At 45.0% G+C, this 15,560-nt stretch overlaps 1 protein-coding gene across 1 annotated transcript in view; it reads left to right on the top strand.

The window, feature by feature from the left end:
- Window positions 1-15,560, top strand: part of trpc5a (transient receptor potential cation channel, subfamily C, member 5a) — a 100,655-nt gene that overhangs the window by 32,690 nt on the left and 52,405 nt on the right. The window contains exons 2-8 of the mRNA XM_070993409.1: window positions 4,624-4,665; window positions 5,483-5,585; window positions 5,765-6,015; window positions 10,438-10,554; window positions 10,642-10,704; window positions 10,802-10,939; window positions 11,829-12,035. Of these exons, the coding sequence (XP_070849510.1) occupies window positions 4,633-4,665; window positions 5,483-5,585; window positions 5,765-6,015; window positions 10,438-10,554; window positions 10,642-10,704; window positions 10,802-10,939; window positions 11,829-12,035 (912 nt within the window). The 5' untranslated portion in view covers window positions 4,624-4,632. The remainder of the gene's footprint in view (window positions 1-4,623; window positions 4,666-5,482; window positions 5,586-5,764; window positions 6,016-10,437; window positions 10,555-10,641; window positions 10,705-10,801; window positions 10,940-11,828; window positions 12,036-15,560) is intronic.

Below are 15,560 nucleotides of genomic sequence, written 5' to 3' on the forward strand. Positions count from 1 at the left end.
AAATTTATATCATACTGAACGCGGAAGCCGGTTACCGCCATGATGCTGCTAACAGCTGTGCTTCCGGATGATTGGTCGATTCTGGGATGTCGCTCCTGTTGTTTGGAGGTTTGTTTCACAATGAACGGCAGCTTCTGGTGCTGCTACCCCCTCAGTATCAACCCTGCACGAAGCATTATCAGCATGTCAAAGCTACACCTTCACTCCATCACTGCTACCAGTGTGTTTACTGTGAAATGTATGTTTGTTAAGTTTGGTTCGTAAAAAGGATGTTTCTGATCCTCCACGCTGACTGTGAACCTCACCTCTGTTTAAAAAAAATGCATGAGGAGTCGAGGAGAATTGTTTCTGCTGCAGCCGAAGGAAAACAAGGCAGGAAGAGCAAGAAGAGGCAATGAGACGGAAAGATGAGGACGATGAGGAGAAGCCGTGTCAAGATGGAGGGTCGTTTTTTGTTTTCCAAACACTGAAAATAGAGCAGAAAATATGAAAGATGAGGACGTTCAGGCTGGAGAGAGGTTTCAGAAGAAAGGAATATAGAGTGGGTACAAAACACCACATGCAGGCGTGAAAGCAGGCGGGAGAGAGCAGATGAGGGGAGACGGGGTGAGTTAAAAAGGGACACAGTGTTCAGGCTGGAGGGAAATGAAGGTAAGAGCTGCAAAGGAAAAGCAGGACAGACAGGAAATTACTGATGGCTGAGGGAAAACAGTGGAAAACAGTGAGTGAACGCGTGGAGGAGAACTTGGAAGGAGGCAGCGATGGAGTGAGATAGGAGGCGAGCGGGGAGTTTATCTGCAGTGCTGTAGCAGTCAGTGGAGCATTGTTAAGCCGTCAGCATAAATTCTCCCTTCGCTATGCAGATCTCAAACCCATCTGCATTCCAGCAACTGCACATACGCCACTGCAGGATTCATCTCGTCCACATGATTTAGGCGCCAGCGGACCCTCAGCGGCGCAACCTGCAGGTGCGAGCAGATCTTTATCAGCCCCAGCGTCCACCGCACAGTGCGATTAGTTCATGTTCCCACTCAGTTTGAGAGGAAAGCTGCAGTTTGAGCCGCTCATTTTGACTGTGTTTCAATAAGGAGGGGAATTAGCTCGCACCTCAGCAAAGGTTTCCCCTCAAATCCAGTTGAACAAACAGCCACGGTCCCTTATTTTGACCCCAAAGTCAGACTGAGAAATGCTGCAGCTTTCAGACTGATCACATGGTCTAAATTTGAGTTCTGCCGCTGGTCCTAATAGGAAGTCTTAACTTCTTCCAAGATGGTCAGAAAGCAGCATTTTCTGGACTCTGCTTGCACACAGTGCGTTAGCAGAATGCTAACAGCTGCTGCGATGCTGTCATGCTTCAGCTTCCTCTCGTCCTGGACGTGTGAGGTTTCGGTGTGTAAGTTGAGTTTGCAGTTGGTGTGATGGTCCTGTGACGCCGTGTGCTTTGTGTTTGATTGTGTGTTCAGCTTGGCTGCGTGCGCTCTGTTAGACTGATTTTAGCAGGGTGAGTGTTGCTGCTCTGGACGATGAATCTGACTCATTCAGTTCAAATGTCTCTGCTGAAGATTATGGAAGATTTAAAATGCCCGATTAACCATCAGATCCAAATGAAATGCAGCAAACATCGTCATGTCAAACTCCTTTTTAAACCTTTTCAAACGGTGACGGTTTGACAAGATTAACCGCGTGTTTATCACTGTTACCACCTCAAAGGTCGCCTGACGATGACGAGCAAGCCCAAAACGCATTAATCACAGCAGTTTGTCCTCACTTGTCCTCCGTCCTTCCTGCTGATTACTGGAACTCGCTCAGCAGCTCCCATTCAGACTAAATCCAGATCCAGTCCAGGCCCATCTGGTCTGGTTCAGTCAAACCCAGTTCTGCTCAGTTCACTTCAGTCCGAGTCTCGCTCTGGTCAGTGAAGGTCATCCTGGATCCGAATAATAAATCCGCTAAATTAAAATGGCAAACTGCAGCTCGTTACGAAAAGGTCGGACACATTCAAGACGGCGAGGTCACCGTGCCTCCTCCTGCCTCCTCCTCTGAGGCTCAGAGAGTTTAATCAGCCTCGTTACTGCTGAAATACAATGAAGGTTTTTGGGGGTTTTTTTCAGCTTCATTAAAACTCTTTGACTGTAAGAAAGCAGCAGTACGATGGTGAATATTTCCTTCTCAGTATTTAAGCATGTAGAGCGGCCAGAGAAACGGCCACAAACATCTTCTGTGCAGGTGCGTTAGAACAACCCATAAGCGACCTCTAGTGGCAGGAAGCAGGAGGTCAGGTGACGTGATATAAGGAGTAAGAAAGTCTGCATATGGAGGAAGACTGATTGGATGGAGGTCAAACAAACACACCCAGGAGGCCGCCGTTCATGTCCCGCATGAACCCAGAAGTCAACGCTGACTTATTTTATCTTACGTAATGTACTTGAGTAAAGTTTTTATCCTCAAATCGCGACCTGTTCCTAAACCCAACCACGCACAGCTCTGTGTTTGAAACTTTGGGTTTTGAGCTGTTGAACAATACTTTTGTACATTTATAAACCAAACTATTGATTATTTGAGAAAGTAAAACTCATTTTTCGAGCTTGGCGATATATCAAATCCATTTGATTCATTTGAATTCTGCTACCCAGCAGGCACCAAACTCTAGAGGGATTAAGGTCATGATTGACATGTATTTTGGCCGTCCAGCCCTTACTAATCAATAACTGATGGTAATTGTTAGTTGCAGTGTCTGTAAGGAAACCTGAATGTTGACTGTTGCAGTGAAACAACATTCGAGCACAGCAGCGTAATAATGAAAGAAACCACCTGCCAGAAGCCGCCGGGTTTAGTTTCTGCTTCTGGTTTTTTCAGGTCCAAGTCAAACCTCAAGTCCTCATGCTAGTGATTTAAGAACCAAACTGCTGTAAATATGCTGAACTCTGCCGCCTGCGCTTCTCAGTTTTACTCCCCGAGCAGGTGTGACTCAGGTGTGGACGTTGATTTCTGCAGTTTTTTTAACCACATTTTCACTCGTGGATCATCTCGCTGGTCTTTTCCTGGACCAGAACTTTTAAAGCATCTTCATCTTCTCGTTGTTGTTGAGTCTTGTCTGTTGCTCAGTGGCACCGCGGCAGGATTTAGGGAGGAAGACAAGTGTTATTAACTGTTTACCTCCTCCTGTATTCAGCCCAGCAGCTCCACTAATTAGCTCCTTCTTCCTGACAGACTCATGCAAATGGTTATCAGTATTTTTCTTCCTCTGGATCTTTTCGACGGCTCCCTGCTGCTGGAACATTAGCTGCGTAGGAAACTGTAAAACAAATCAAAATGCGGCATCTGTCTGCGCTCCCAACACAAACAAATGTGGGCCAATTATGGCTCAATAAGTCAACGTGATAAAACCTACAGGAATAAATAGAAATAGAAAAGTGAGCAGAGCCTCTGAACCTTCTGCAGGAGGCAGCGGTTCACGGGGATTACATGCATTAACGAGACTAGAGCTGCTAATACTGTGGGATGAGGCTTATCTGCGGTCTGTATGCTGTTTATTGTTCTGCGTGTACGTCGAGTCGTTAATCTGCACCGCCTCGACTGTCGGCCCGTCACCGTCGCTCGCTGCATCAGCTCGCTTTCAGGCGCTTTTATCTGTGGTAAAAATAAACCTGCTGCGCTCCTGCTGCTTCTCCACAACTCTTCACATGAAGTTTGGGGGGTTTAAAGCTCTTTAGTTGAGTAAAATGTGCAATTGTAGGTGTTAAGATTTCAATCTGCCCACACTGGGTGAAAGTGATTTGAGACTCATACAGGAATTTATTCTTCTCCTGTGGGTCAGGGTGATTATCTGAGTGCTCGTTGAAGGCCAGTAAGCCTGTTTTTCATCTCTTTCCATGGTGAATGAAGTGCTGATCGTCACCGTTTCCCCTGCGCCTGAAGTGTAGCTCAGCATCAAACAGTGTTCATTTGGTTTTTTCCAGTCTGTCAGCGTCCTTCCACATACCTCTGCATGTCATCTTTTAGGTTCATCAGCTGAATTTTACCCCAGATAATCCAACTTTTCCATGTTTGACCACTTCAGAGGGTAAATCCTTGCTTGTTAGCTCATTAGCTGCTTAGCTAACTTTTCTGCTTGAAGGAATTAGCTGTTTGCTGTATTATATTGCAGCTAACCACCAATCACGCTGCTTGATTCGAGCTCCCCATGTTGTCACGTCGTCCATCATCCTTCTGTGTAAAGATAAGACGCTTCACTTTTCTAAATAAACGGTGGAAAGTTGAAACTCTTAAAGGGACGCTTGGCTCAGATGTGGAAAAGGTTTCCAGCTCACCCCCCAGCATCGAGCCCTGCAGACCGTTCAGGGTTGATTTGCTCTGATTCTGATCTGTGCTGCTGGGATTTCTACCTGCTGCAGTTTGTTTAACTGTGGGCTGCAACTGCAAAAATAGGCAGTATAAAAGTGTGTTGAATTAGCATTTGCAGGTCATGTTGAGAGTGTGTGCATGCATGTACAGAGTACTACCACTGCAGTACTTTGGTACTGAAGAAAACGTAAAAACGTGATGATTCTCAATCAAGTTCTGAGTTATTAAGCTTTTTTTGTCGAGCTTCTGTATTAACTCTCACTTCTGTCTTTCTTCCAGACCGACCAGATGAATCCCATGACACAGCTGTACTACAAGAAGGTGAGTCAAACACTGACTTCTCAGGAGCTCCTGCAGGTTTGTCCAAAGCATCCCAGCGTCCTGGTTCCACAGCGCTAACTCACGTGATTGTACGACATTCCCCTAACTGTGTTTCTTAAGTGTCTCCGATGTGACCATGAACGACGCTCAGTCTGTTTTGAAGGCTTTGCCTGGAAAAGAAAATATCCACTGCTGCACGAGGAGCTTACGAGGGATTGGAAATACAACAGAGGATTTCATTTAGCAAATAAACAAACGGCTGATTTATTTGACTCATGAGCCTGTTTAAACCAAATAGCGGGAATCAAATATTTGCGGTTTTAGCCACGTGGCTCAGGGGACGCCAGTGTCTTTCAACAACTTTTCCTCTGCTGTGATGTATCACACGAAGCAGATGTAAATCTGATGGACGCTCACTCGTCCTGACGCCCCTCGTCTTGGTCTCGATGACAGTTTAAAACTCACTCATTAAACGTGTGCATGCTGCGTGTGATGAAGCACGTCGGCTCATTTTCCTTCATATAATAAAAGTGTGATAATAACTTCTGACATGACGTTGGCCTCACTTTGCAAGAGCACAGTCCACGAGCCGCCGGCCGCCTGCATGTTTATCTGTCTGCACGTTTAATTAACCACTATATTATTACATTATTGCTCATAATGGCATGTTTTGACCTTTTAATAGCAGAAGTTTTATCTGCAGAACATCTGTTATTAAAACATGTTCCTGGTGTTTATTGTCTCGTTCCTGTTGATTAAACTGATAAAACATTTTGCAGACTGAGGTTTTTTTGTGCCGCCCTCGTTCGTGTTTCAGGCGACCTACTCGCCGTACCGCGATCGCATCCCGCTGCAGATCGTCCGGGCCGAGGTGGAGCTGTCTGCTGAGGAGAGGGCGTACCTCACCGCTGTGGAGAAAGGTGCGTTTCTTCTCTCTTATCAGTAACACATTCAGCAGTTTGACGTGAACATTTGAACATAAAGCTAAAGTGTTGCTCAGTCATTAGGAGAAAGTTTCTGTGAAGGATCTTTTGCATTGTGTTGTTGGTTTGCACCCGTCTGCTCCATCAATCCATCCACCTTCCCTCCACCTGTGCAGGGGACTACGCGGGTGTCAAACATGCCCTTCGCGAGGCGGAGGTCTACTACAACATGGATGTGAACTGCCTGGACCCGCTGGGCCGCAGCGCGCTCCTCATCGCCATCGAGAACGAGAACCTGGAGATCATGGAGCTCCTGCTCGACCACGGCATCCACACGGGCGACGCGCTGCTCTACGCCATCAGGAAGGAGGTGGTGGGCGCCGTGGAGCTGCTGCTGTCACACCGGAGGCCCAGCGGCGAGAAGCAGGTGTGTGTGTGTGTGGACGTCTGCGTGTGTGCGGGTGTGTGTTCAAACAAAAGACAGAACGTTCCCTCCATGGACGCTAATCTGTTGAATCCAGGCGGATTCGAGCACGCACATGTTTGCATTTAGTCATCCGTTAAAGCGTGTGTGTTTTTCCATTTGTTTGTGTGTGTGTGTGTGTGTGTGTGTGTGTGTGTGTGTGTGTGTGTGTGTGTGTGTGTGTGTGTGTGTGTGTGATAATGAGCAGTACATCCATTCATTGTAATGCTCCGTGCCACATTCTGCTGAGAGGAGGAAAATTAAACAGCTCGTTTTATAGACTCACTGTGAAATAGGATTTAGAGACAGACAGTATATTTGTCTGCCTGCCGCATTTCTGTGTGTGTGTGCATGTGTGTGTGTGTGTGTGTGTGTGTGCGTGTGTGTGTGTGTGTGTGTGTGTGTGTGTGTGTGTGTGTGTGTGTGTGTGTGTGTGTGAGAAAAGGAACATGTTGCACAGTTCAGTTAAGATGTAGGTGTTAAGGGGGATCGAGGAGGAGAGATTCGAAGAGACGGAGACTTTAAAGGGAGGGAGTACAGATGAAGAGGAGGAGGAGGAGGGATGAAGAGTGAGCGAGAGACATTAGAAAAGAGGAGAGAGAGAGGGGGAGAGCAGGAAACAAGGAGATGTCTTCAGATAAAGACAGGAGCAGAAACGGAGACGACGTCTTCTACATTCATTCCTGGACCGCAGGAGGCTGTGAGGTTCCACGTCACCATGGCAACCAACCCTTGGCCGAAGCAGAGGATTGTGGGAAGGTTTTGGTCGCCTCTCAGTTGGACGAGGACGGGAACAAATCTGCGTTACTCTTTCTTCTCTGTCTCTCTCTCGTGCACTTCCTCCTGTTTGTTCTGCGCTGCAGGTTATCAGCTCAGCTCTGGACTCTGTGATGAAGACGAGCAGCAGAACACGCTAAAAAACATGTTACTGACGAACCAGAGAGCCGTCGTCTGTCAGATATATAAGGCGGGGCGGTAACTGAAGCCTACCCGGACCCTCTGGGGCCTGAACCCAGCTGAGACTTTGCGAAGTGAAATGAAAAGTCACCAAATACAGACAGTGTTTAAGTTCTGCTCCAGTAAATAAAAGCTGAAATAAATGTCTCTCTTGGCTTTTATTTTGAAATGAATTAGACACCGTATTGACTTGCCACGCAAAAATATGTTAGCATGAAATATGTGAAAATTGGAGATGTATTTAAATATAAACCCTCAGCTGTTTGTAGCTGTTAGCGAATCAGCTGAGAACATTAAAAAGTCATCAGGAGACTTTCTAACAAACTCGTGGTGCTAACGTTAGCTTATTTAGCTAGCGAGCCGCAGCTCTTGTCTCTACCTGAAGCCTTTAAAAATCACAAAGAGCTGTCAGTGTTAAATCTGCCTCCATTATGACTCTAAACTGCATTTGTTATGGCGTGAGAATGGAAAGCGTGACAAGGTTTGGTGACGGTAACCCTTAAATTCCACCGAGACGCGAGTTCAAGCCGCAACGCTTCAGACAATCGCTGCCATTGTAGACAGAATGTGCTATTGTCTATTTTCAGATGACACGTCAATCTGCACAGAGCGGATCAAAGTAAAACGATCTGTTCAGACTCCTGATCGTACATCAACAATAAACGCAATAAAAACAGGCCAACAGAAAGCCATCCAACCACAAAGCTACGAGTACATGATAGAAACACAAATATCGAGGAAAAATCTGCAAAATCTGAGCATCTCAACAAAATCAGCAACTAAAAAATGTACTCCTGAAGGTAACACGTGCGTTTGCATCGATGAGGTTAAAGTTAATGTGTGTGTTCGCGTCAATGAAGTTAATGTGTGTGTTCTCCAAGCCGCTCTTTCGACGCCTTTTATCCTCTCTTGACGAGGAAAGCGCTGACCTTTCTGTCGTCCCTCTCCGTCTGACTCTCTTTTATTACCTCACCCTCTCTCCATCCTCCCCCCTCACTCCCCCTTTTCATCTCTCCCCCTCCCTCTCCTCCCCCTGTTTAGCTACGACCAAACGCTGCTTTCTCCATCACCAGCTCTCCAGAAATGGAGGGAAAGAGTGTCAGGAGGGAAAGAAAGGGGGATGAAACATGGAGAGCAGAGTGAAATCTGAAGGTTTTTCATGCCCTGAGTGTGCAAGGGGGAAACGAGGAAGGAGGGATGAGGGATGAGGGAGGGAGAGAGAGAGAGAGGAGTTGGGTGGAGGAAATCCCGACAGAGAGAAAGGGAAGGAATAAGAAATGAGGGACATGAGGACTGATGGAGGGAAGAGAGAGAGATAGAGAGGTATGCAGATGAGGCGACGTTTTTCACACTTTCCTTTGATGTGTGAAGTGTGTGAGGAAAAGATTAAGTGTGTGTGTGTGTGTGTGTGTGTGTGTGTGTGTGTCGCCGCAGACGAGCATCACTTTTGGGTTGTTTTGATGGTGAAGACACAAACGTTAGCAGCCAGGCTTGTTTTTTTTTCTGTATTAATTTCCTCTAAAACAGTAAAAATCAAAGTCAGTAAAACTCAAAAAACTGACGTTCCTTTGCCAAAAAAGTAAATACTGTAATTAAGTGCAATATTAACTTGAGTATTTCCATTTCATGCAGTCATACATTCATCTGACAGCTTTAGTTACTTTTCCGATTACAGTTTTTCATCCCCTTCCTGTCCAGTGAAAACCTCGTATCTCCAGATGTTTCTGCTAAACTGAAGGATGAAGTGTTGAAAATGCGTCGTCACAAAGCTGAAAACAGCCTGTTTTTGGAGATACGTGGTTCTCACAGGACGGCCGCACTGCAAACATGTGATGATCTTATAGAAAATGATGCACTGCTGTCGTTTAAAGCAGCCAACAGGATACAAAGCAGTTCTATGAGCTGAAACATCTACAAAAGTGAAAGCAGTTAGCTTAGCTTAGCTTGGGCTCTGCCCAAAGTGAACAAAATCCACTTGCCAGCACATTGTATGTTGTTTGCTTAATATCTACAAATTCAAGCAACATTTAATGCATGAAAAATCAATGGAAGCAGAGCACGGAGCTGATTTTGTCGTGTTTGACCGTCAGTTTGTTCATATTTACCCGAGTGTGTGTTCTCTCCCCGTCTCTTTAATCGGTGTGTGATGTCCAGCCCGTGGCAGCTGTTCTCACACTCCTTATCACACCAGGAGGAAAGAAACAGGAGGAGGAGGGAGATCAGATGAGGAAGAAAGAGGTTCAGGCAGCAGAGAGGATGAGAGGAAAAGAGGAGAGATACGAGGAGGTGAAGCAGCTAGAAAAACAAAGATAGCAGGAGGTCGGACGAGGAGAAAGACGGAAAAGAGCAGAGGGGGGTGGAGAGGAAGGAGGCGAGGAGGTGGGTGGAGCGGAGGGGGAATGGAAGAATGTGGGAGACGGGGAGAAGGAGGTGAGAGGAGCGAGAGACGGAGGGAAGATAAGATGAAGAGCAGCACTCTGCTTGGTTCTCCCTCTGAGAGATGAAAGAGTCCACAGGCTGCTCTCTTCCTCCTCCTCCTCCTCCTCCTCCTCCTCCCCACGTCTGCTCCTCGCACTCCTTCTTCTGATGTCTGCGTGTGTGTGTGTGTGTGTGTGTGTGTGTGTGTGTGTGTGTGTGTGCGCGCACGCCTGTATCTTCACTTCAAGTCCTGTTTTGTAGTTGTGTGCAGATATAAATGCTCCTTAATGTGTTTGCCATCAGCTATAACTCCCATAAGTGGAAGCAACAAGAAAAAAACACATTTTATTACGTTAAATAACATGTTTTTTCATACATTTTCTGTATTTTTTTTAATTTTGGGGGATATAAGATAGTGTATATTGTGTGGAAGTTAATGGGAGGTGCTGGCCGCTTGGAAAGGGAGGAAATGGAAATCTAAAACACAGCAGCTCTTCTGTTTTGGACCTTCGGACTCTCCAGTCTACCTGTCCTGTAGACCACCTGGTCCTCACCTGGTAATGAAACGCTCCTTCAGTCTTTTGTTACCTCAGCGGCTGTTCGCAGTCGCCTCAGTGAGGCCTGTAATGAGTTTTGGAGAGGATGTGACTTTAAATAAATGTCCCTGTGCTGCGTTGACGAGCAGGAAACTTCTTCTGTCGAATGCATTACACAAACTCAATTTGTTTTAATCTGATTCAAGTGAGTCTAATTTGATTCCTCATTTGGCTAATTTGTCTAATGCTCCGAGTTGTTCCTCTTATGTAACAGTGCTGACTCATGGCTTTTTAATTGCATAATAAAAGCTCATTAGACTTTTTTTGTTTTTTCTGTGTTTAGCTGCCAGTTAAACCAGAAGACTTCAACCAAAATATCAAACCGACGTTGGGTTATCTAATATTAGATATCAGTCACTGATGGAGGTCCCTGAAGGGTTTTATTGAGGAGTTTTTGTTCCTTGTTCCTCTCCAGGTTCCCTCTCTGATGATGGACAGTCAGTTTTCAGAGTTCACCCCAGACATAACTCCCATCATGCTCGCTGCTCACACCAACAACTACGAGATCATCAAGCTCCTCGTCCAGCGGAAGGTGATCGTTACGCAAGTCGAAAGTTCGACAGAAATACGTTTGAGTCCGTAAATACTGAGTCAGCTGTTTTGTTCTTGTTCTGCGTAGGTCACCATTCCCAGACCACACCAGATACGATGCGACTGTGTTGAGTGCGTCTCCAGTTCAGAGGTAAGTCATCGTTTCTCTGCTCACGTATGGTTTGGTCTGCAAGTTTGAATGGTTTCACCTTTAAAACTGACAAACCGATCGACCTCCTCTTCTGCAGGTTGACAGCCTTCGGCATTCACGGTCTCGACTCAACATCTACAAGGCTCTGGCCTCGCCATCCCTCATCGCTCTGTCCAGTGAAGACCCCATCCTCACTGCCTTCAGGCTGGGCTGGGAACTCAAAGAGCTCAGCAAGGTATGGCTGTCCATGCCTTTTGATGGTGTGTTTACCGGAAAAGCTCCGGGTTCCTCTTGCTGTTTGGCAAGTCTGGCATCGCAGGATTGGCCTCGTGACTTTCACATACTATACGTTAGCATGTTAACAGAGGTTATTGTGGATAACACGACATGCTAATACGTCAACATATTTAATATTGGCACATTCAACATCCTAATTTTGATGTGTTCACATGCTAACATGCTGAATCAGTCGTATGCTAGCAGTGATCATGTTAACATGCTGACTGTGTATGTGTTGAAGTGTTTGAGTGGTACATGCATGTAGAAATTGGCAGGTTCCTCACAGTTTTTATTTCCACGTGATGCTACTTACTGTCAAATTAAACGAGAGGCCAACTCAAAGTGTCACTATAAAAAGCTGGTCCACCAGAGCTCCACCTTGGCATCGGCTCTCTAAACACCCCAGTGAACTTTACTGGAGGGATGCCACATCCTGAACTTGATGAGCTGTTAAAGCCTCTGCAGCATCCACTTTTATTCCTGTTACTCATTTGTCTCAAGTGTGTCCTTCACTCGTCCTATTGAAAGTGTTGCTTTTACATCTCAGCTACATGTTCTGCAGCTGTAATCACAGAAAGCTTCATACCTTATCATAACGTCTGTAGAAATTCCTTCAGGTTTTATTTTGGGTAACAAGAGCAGAAATTCTCCTCCTCCGATGCACGGTAAAGGCTTCAAAAGCATTTCTGTGGCTTTGATACGCTGAAATATCTTTATTTTTGAGTTTCAGAGGTAGCACAAGAAGCTGTTGCAGCAGAGCAACACTTTCAGAGAGTATTAAACCAGTTATAGAAAGAGAAAAAACCCACCATGAATCAGGTTTCCTCACACTCTCATCCCCTCAGGTGGAGAACGAGTTCCGCCAGGAGTACGAGGAGCTGTCACAGCAATGCAAACGGTTCGCCAAAGACCTTCTGGACCAGGCCAGGAGCTCCAGAGAGCTGGAAACCATCCTGAACCACAGAGACAACGACCAGAGCGAGGAACTGGACCCCAAACAGTGCCACGACCTGGCCAAGCTCAAACTGGCCATCAAGTACCACCAAAAAGAGGTAGGGACTCGACCTGGACGGTGACCCCTTTCTCCAGAGAGGAGTCCAATTTTGAATACGCAGAATATTACATGTTAGCATTACATACAAATTTTTGGATGTCATGTTCACGTAATATGTTGGACATGCTAAATGGCTAACATGCTAAACATCATGCTACAAGTTTGCAATGAGGTGCATCAACTGTGTTCATACCAATATGCCTACATTATATACCATACTTATGTTGCTAACATGCTAAATGCACATGCAGTAGTTGCTAAATGGGCAACATAATGTGTGTGTCATCCTATATTTAGAAGTATTTAGATGTGTTCACAGCATATTAACATATGGGACAGTCTCGTGGTAAAAGGACAGCTATGCTTCTATATTATGTGTCCATATGGGGCCATTTGACAGTAAAGGACTAGAACCTTCTGCCCTACTTACATCTATTAAAGCATACAGTCAAACACAATCCTGCCATACACGTCTTTGCCTTTGAGGAATTCAGGAGCTTTGTCGGCCTCCTCATGGGACTTGTCAGAGCCGAGCGAGAATACAAGAGGCTGCAGACGGTAGAAACAGGGCAGGTGTGCAGGTGAGTTCGTGGGCAAAGGAGAGGGAGGATGAACGGGACGAGGAGGGAAAGCATCGGACTGGGTGAGATAACGAGCCGTGAGCAAAGCGAGCAAACATGAAAGAGAGATTTAATGGGACAGAAAGAAGAATAGAGAGCTGGAGGGATCAGGCAAGCACGGAGATGGAGAGTTGATGGGATGGAGGTAGAGGAAGAAACAGAGTTAGAAAGCCCCAAGGCCACCTCCGTCTCTCTCCGTCCGCCCCGCTGTCTGTTCCCTGCTGTTTCCAGCTCTCTGCGAAGGAGGGATGCTGCCAGACGGATGTGAAAGGACAGGGCGATGGGAGGAGGCGAGGGACGGCAGCAGCCACGGGATGATACGTAGATGGATTGAGGGAGGCAGGGGGATAAGAGCAGGAAGTGGAGTGCTTTCTCTCTCTCTCAAAGGGGGGAGAGGTGATGCAGGTAAAGATCTGACGGGGGGAGGTAAGTTGAAGGAGTGCTACAATGACTGATGACATGTTGTTTCTCTGCCCCGGGCGGCGAAGATCCAAATAAAGATTTAAGGAGTTTGCACCAAGGCAGAATTTTTGTTTTCACCACACGCAGAAACTTTTTTTTAGACACTTTTTTCTGAAGTGCAAGCAAAAACTGCAAAATAAAATACACCCAAGGCTACACTTGGAGCAAAATAATTTTAAAAAAGCCTCACAGGTGCAGTTCATATACAGAGTTCAGCTCTGACGAGTGTCCGCTGGTGGAAATCGGTTAAATTATCACCCAATCAACCTCTCAGATGTTAATTTTCAAACAAAAGCAGCCATAGCTTGCGCAAACATTCTGAATGTTTCACGCTAATAAGCTAGCATCCTAAGCATCACATAGCCTACATTGGCACATTAAGATGCTAACTGTTAGCATTTTAACATTGATTAATAAGTATAGCATTACATGCTAATAGGCCAACATACTTATTAATGGCATATTAACATGCTAATGTTGAGGTAGAATGTTAACTGCGTTTGTGTTAATGATAGCATTACTATTCTTACGTGCTAACAAGTTAACATTCTAAGCATTACATAGCATGCAAATGTTTAGCATGTTATCGTACTGTTAGCATTTTAACATAGGTTAATATGTTTCACGTTACATGCTAATAAGCCAACGTACTTAATATTTCCACATTCAACATCCTAATTTTGATGTTAGCTGTGTATGTGTTCACATGCTAACATGCTGAATCACACATTTTCTGTCGCATGCTAGCAGTGATCATGTTAACGTGCTAATTGTGTACGTGTTGACAGGTTAGCATGCTAGTTGTTATTATCCAGAAGGAATTAATGCCATTTTACCTTTGAAGGTCTGATGATGCAGCAAAAGTTAAAGGTGATGGAGGGATGGATAAAGGACAGCATGAGTGGAAGTGAAGTGCTTTTCCAGGCTGCAGGATTTAGGAGGATGTAGAGATGGATGGACAGAAAGGTGAAGTGCTTTTTTGAGCGGTGACATGGGTGAAGATTTAGGAGGACGTTTACGTCCCTGGTCTGGCGGAGGGTGACGGCAGCAGGGAAAGTGAAAGAATGATGGAGCAGCGAAGGCCGATTGTACTGAATGGCTGTAGTGAAAGCATTGAAGTGAACAGGATGAGTTAAAGAGATGAAGAGAAAGACAAAAACTGCTTACTTGCCCTTGTGTCGTAGAGGCCGAGGTGATGATTTAATACATAACGCGGGCTCAGTGAAGAGGCAGAGGGGGCAATGACTGAAGAAATTAGCATATAAATTGAGAAGTTAAAAAAGAAGGTTTTTATAGATAATTCAGTGTGCAGCTTAAACATCAACTCCTCATTGACCAGAACATTTTCTATTACTGCTCACAGCTGGTGAACAGCGCGGAAACGACTGCCCCCAATGGCTTACGTACGCTTTATTTATTACTGTATGCGTTTTACGTACATCTACACGGTACATTGTAATACTGTTAAGTACAAGTTTACTTTACTTTATACTTCCACTTTTTACTCCACCACAGTTATTGGACAGCTCAATTATTTTACAAATTATATTTTTCAATTAAGATTTTTGAGTACAAAAATGTACACATACAGCTGAAACGATGAGTTGATTAATCCATTGATGACAGTAAGTAGATCATTTTGCTTTTAACTAATTTTAATTGCTAATTCGTAGCTACTAAAGAGTTATTTAACGACACTCAGAGCAGCCGCACATGGTCGATTATGTACTGACTTAACTAAAACCACTACTTTTTCCTTTAGCTTAACGAAGCTCCTGAGCGTATGCAGAACTCCTGATCTCTGGTGTCAGAGTCTCGAGTTTTTACGCCCACCATCAACCCGACCACCTCTCTGCACACTGCATGTGGTACAAGAACAGCTCTTTCTACTGGAAAGTGTTGCCTGTGAGCGGTTGTTTCCTTCACAATATAACTGGCAAAACAAGCATAGAGTACGTGCGGAAATTTCATTTGTAGAGGTCTTGAAAGTTAAATTTTCAGCGTCTTTAAATTTGAACATACTCCTAGAAAAAATGTGTGATTTTCAACCTAATCAGGTGTTTCATCTGCAAATCATGCATGTAAAGCAGTAATACTTTAATATTTGAAAGGAACCAATCCCGTCGTCATGTTCGTTGCCTCCTGCTGTCCACATCATCAAATAATTAAAAGGAGAAATGTACATTGACTGCTGTGGGTGTGAAGGAATTCTGTAATTTGTGGTAACAATTAAGATATGATGAGAAACGCTTCAAGAGTCTGGAAAGTTTTGGTTTAGATACCTTGAAAGTGCTTGAATTTTACTGCATGACCCCTGATGATCCTCTGATGTTATTATACCCCAACAATCAGCCTGGAGTTCATTTTTCCTTTGCTGTTTAGCAGCTAAGACGCTAGCAGACTAATTAAATAACCGTCATGCTTTCTTGTAATGTGACCCA

Source organism: Chaetodon trifascialis, chromosome 23 (genome assembly GCF_039877785.1).
Source record: "Chaetodon trifascialis isolate fChaTrf1 chromosome 23, fChaTrf1.hap1, whole genome shotgun sequence".
Lineage (NCBI taxonomy): Eukaryota > Metazoa > Chordata > Actinopteri > Chaetodontiformes > Chaetodontidae > Chaetodon > Chaetodon trifascialis.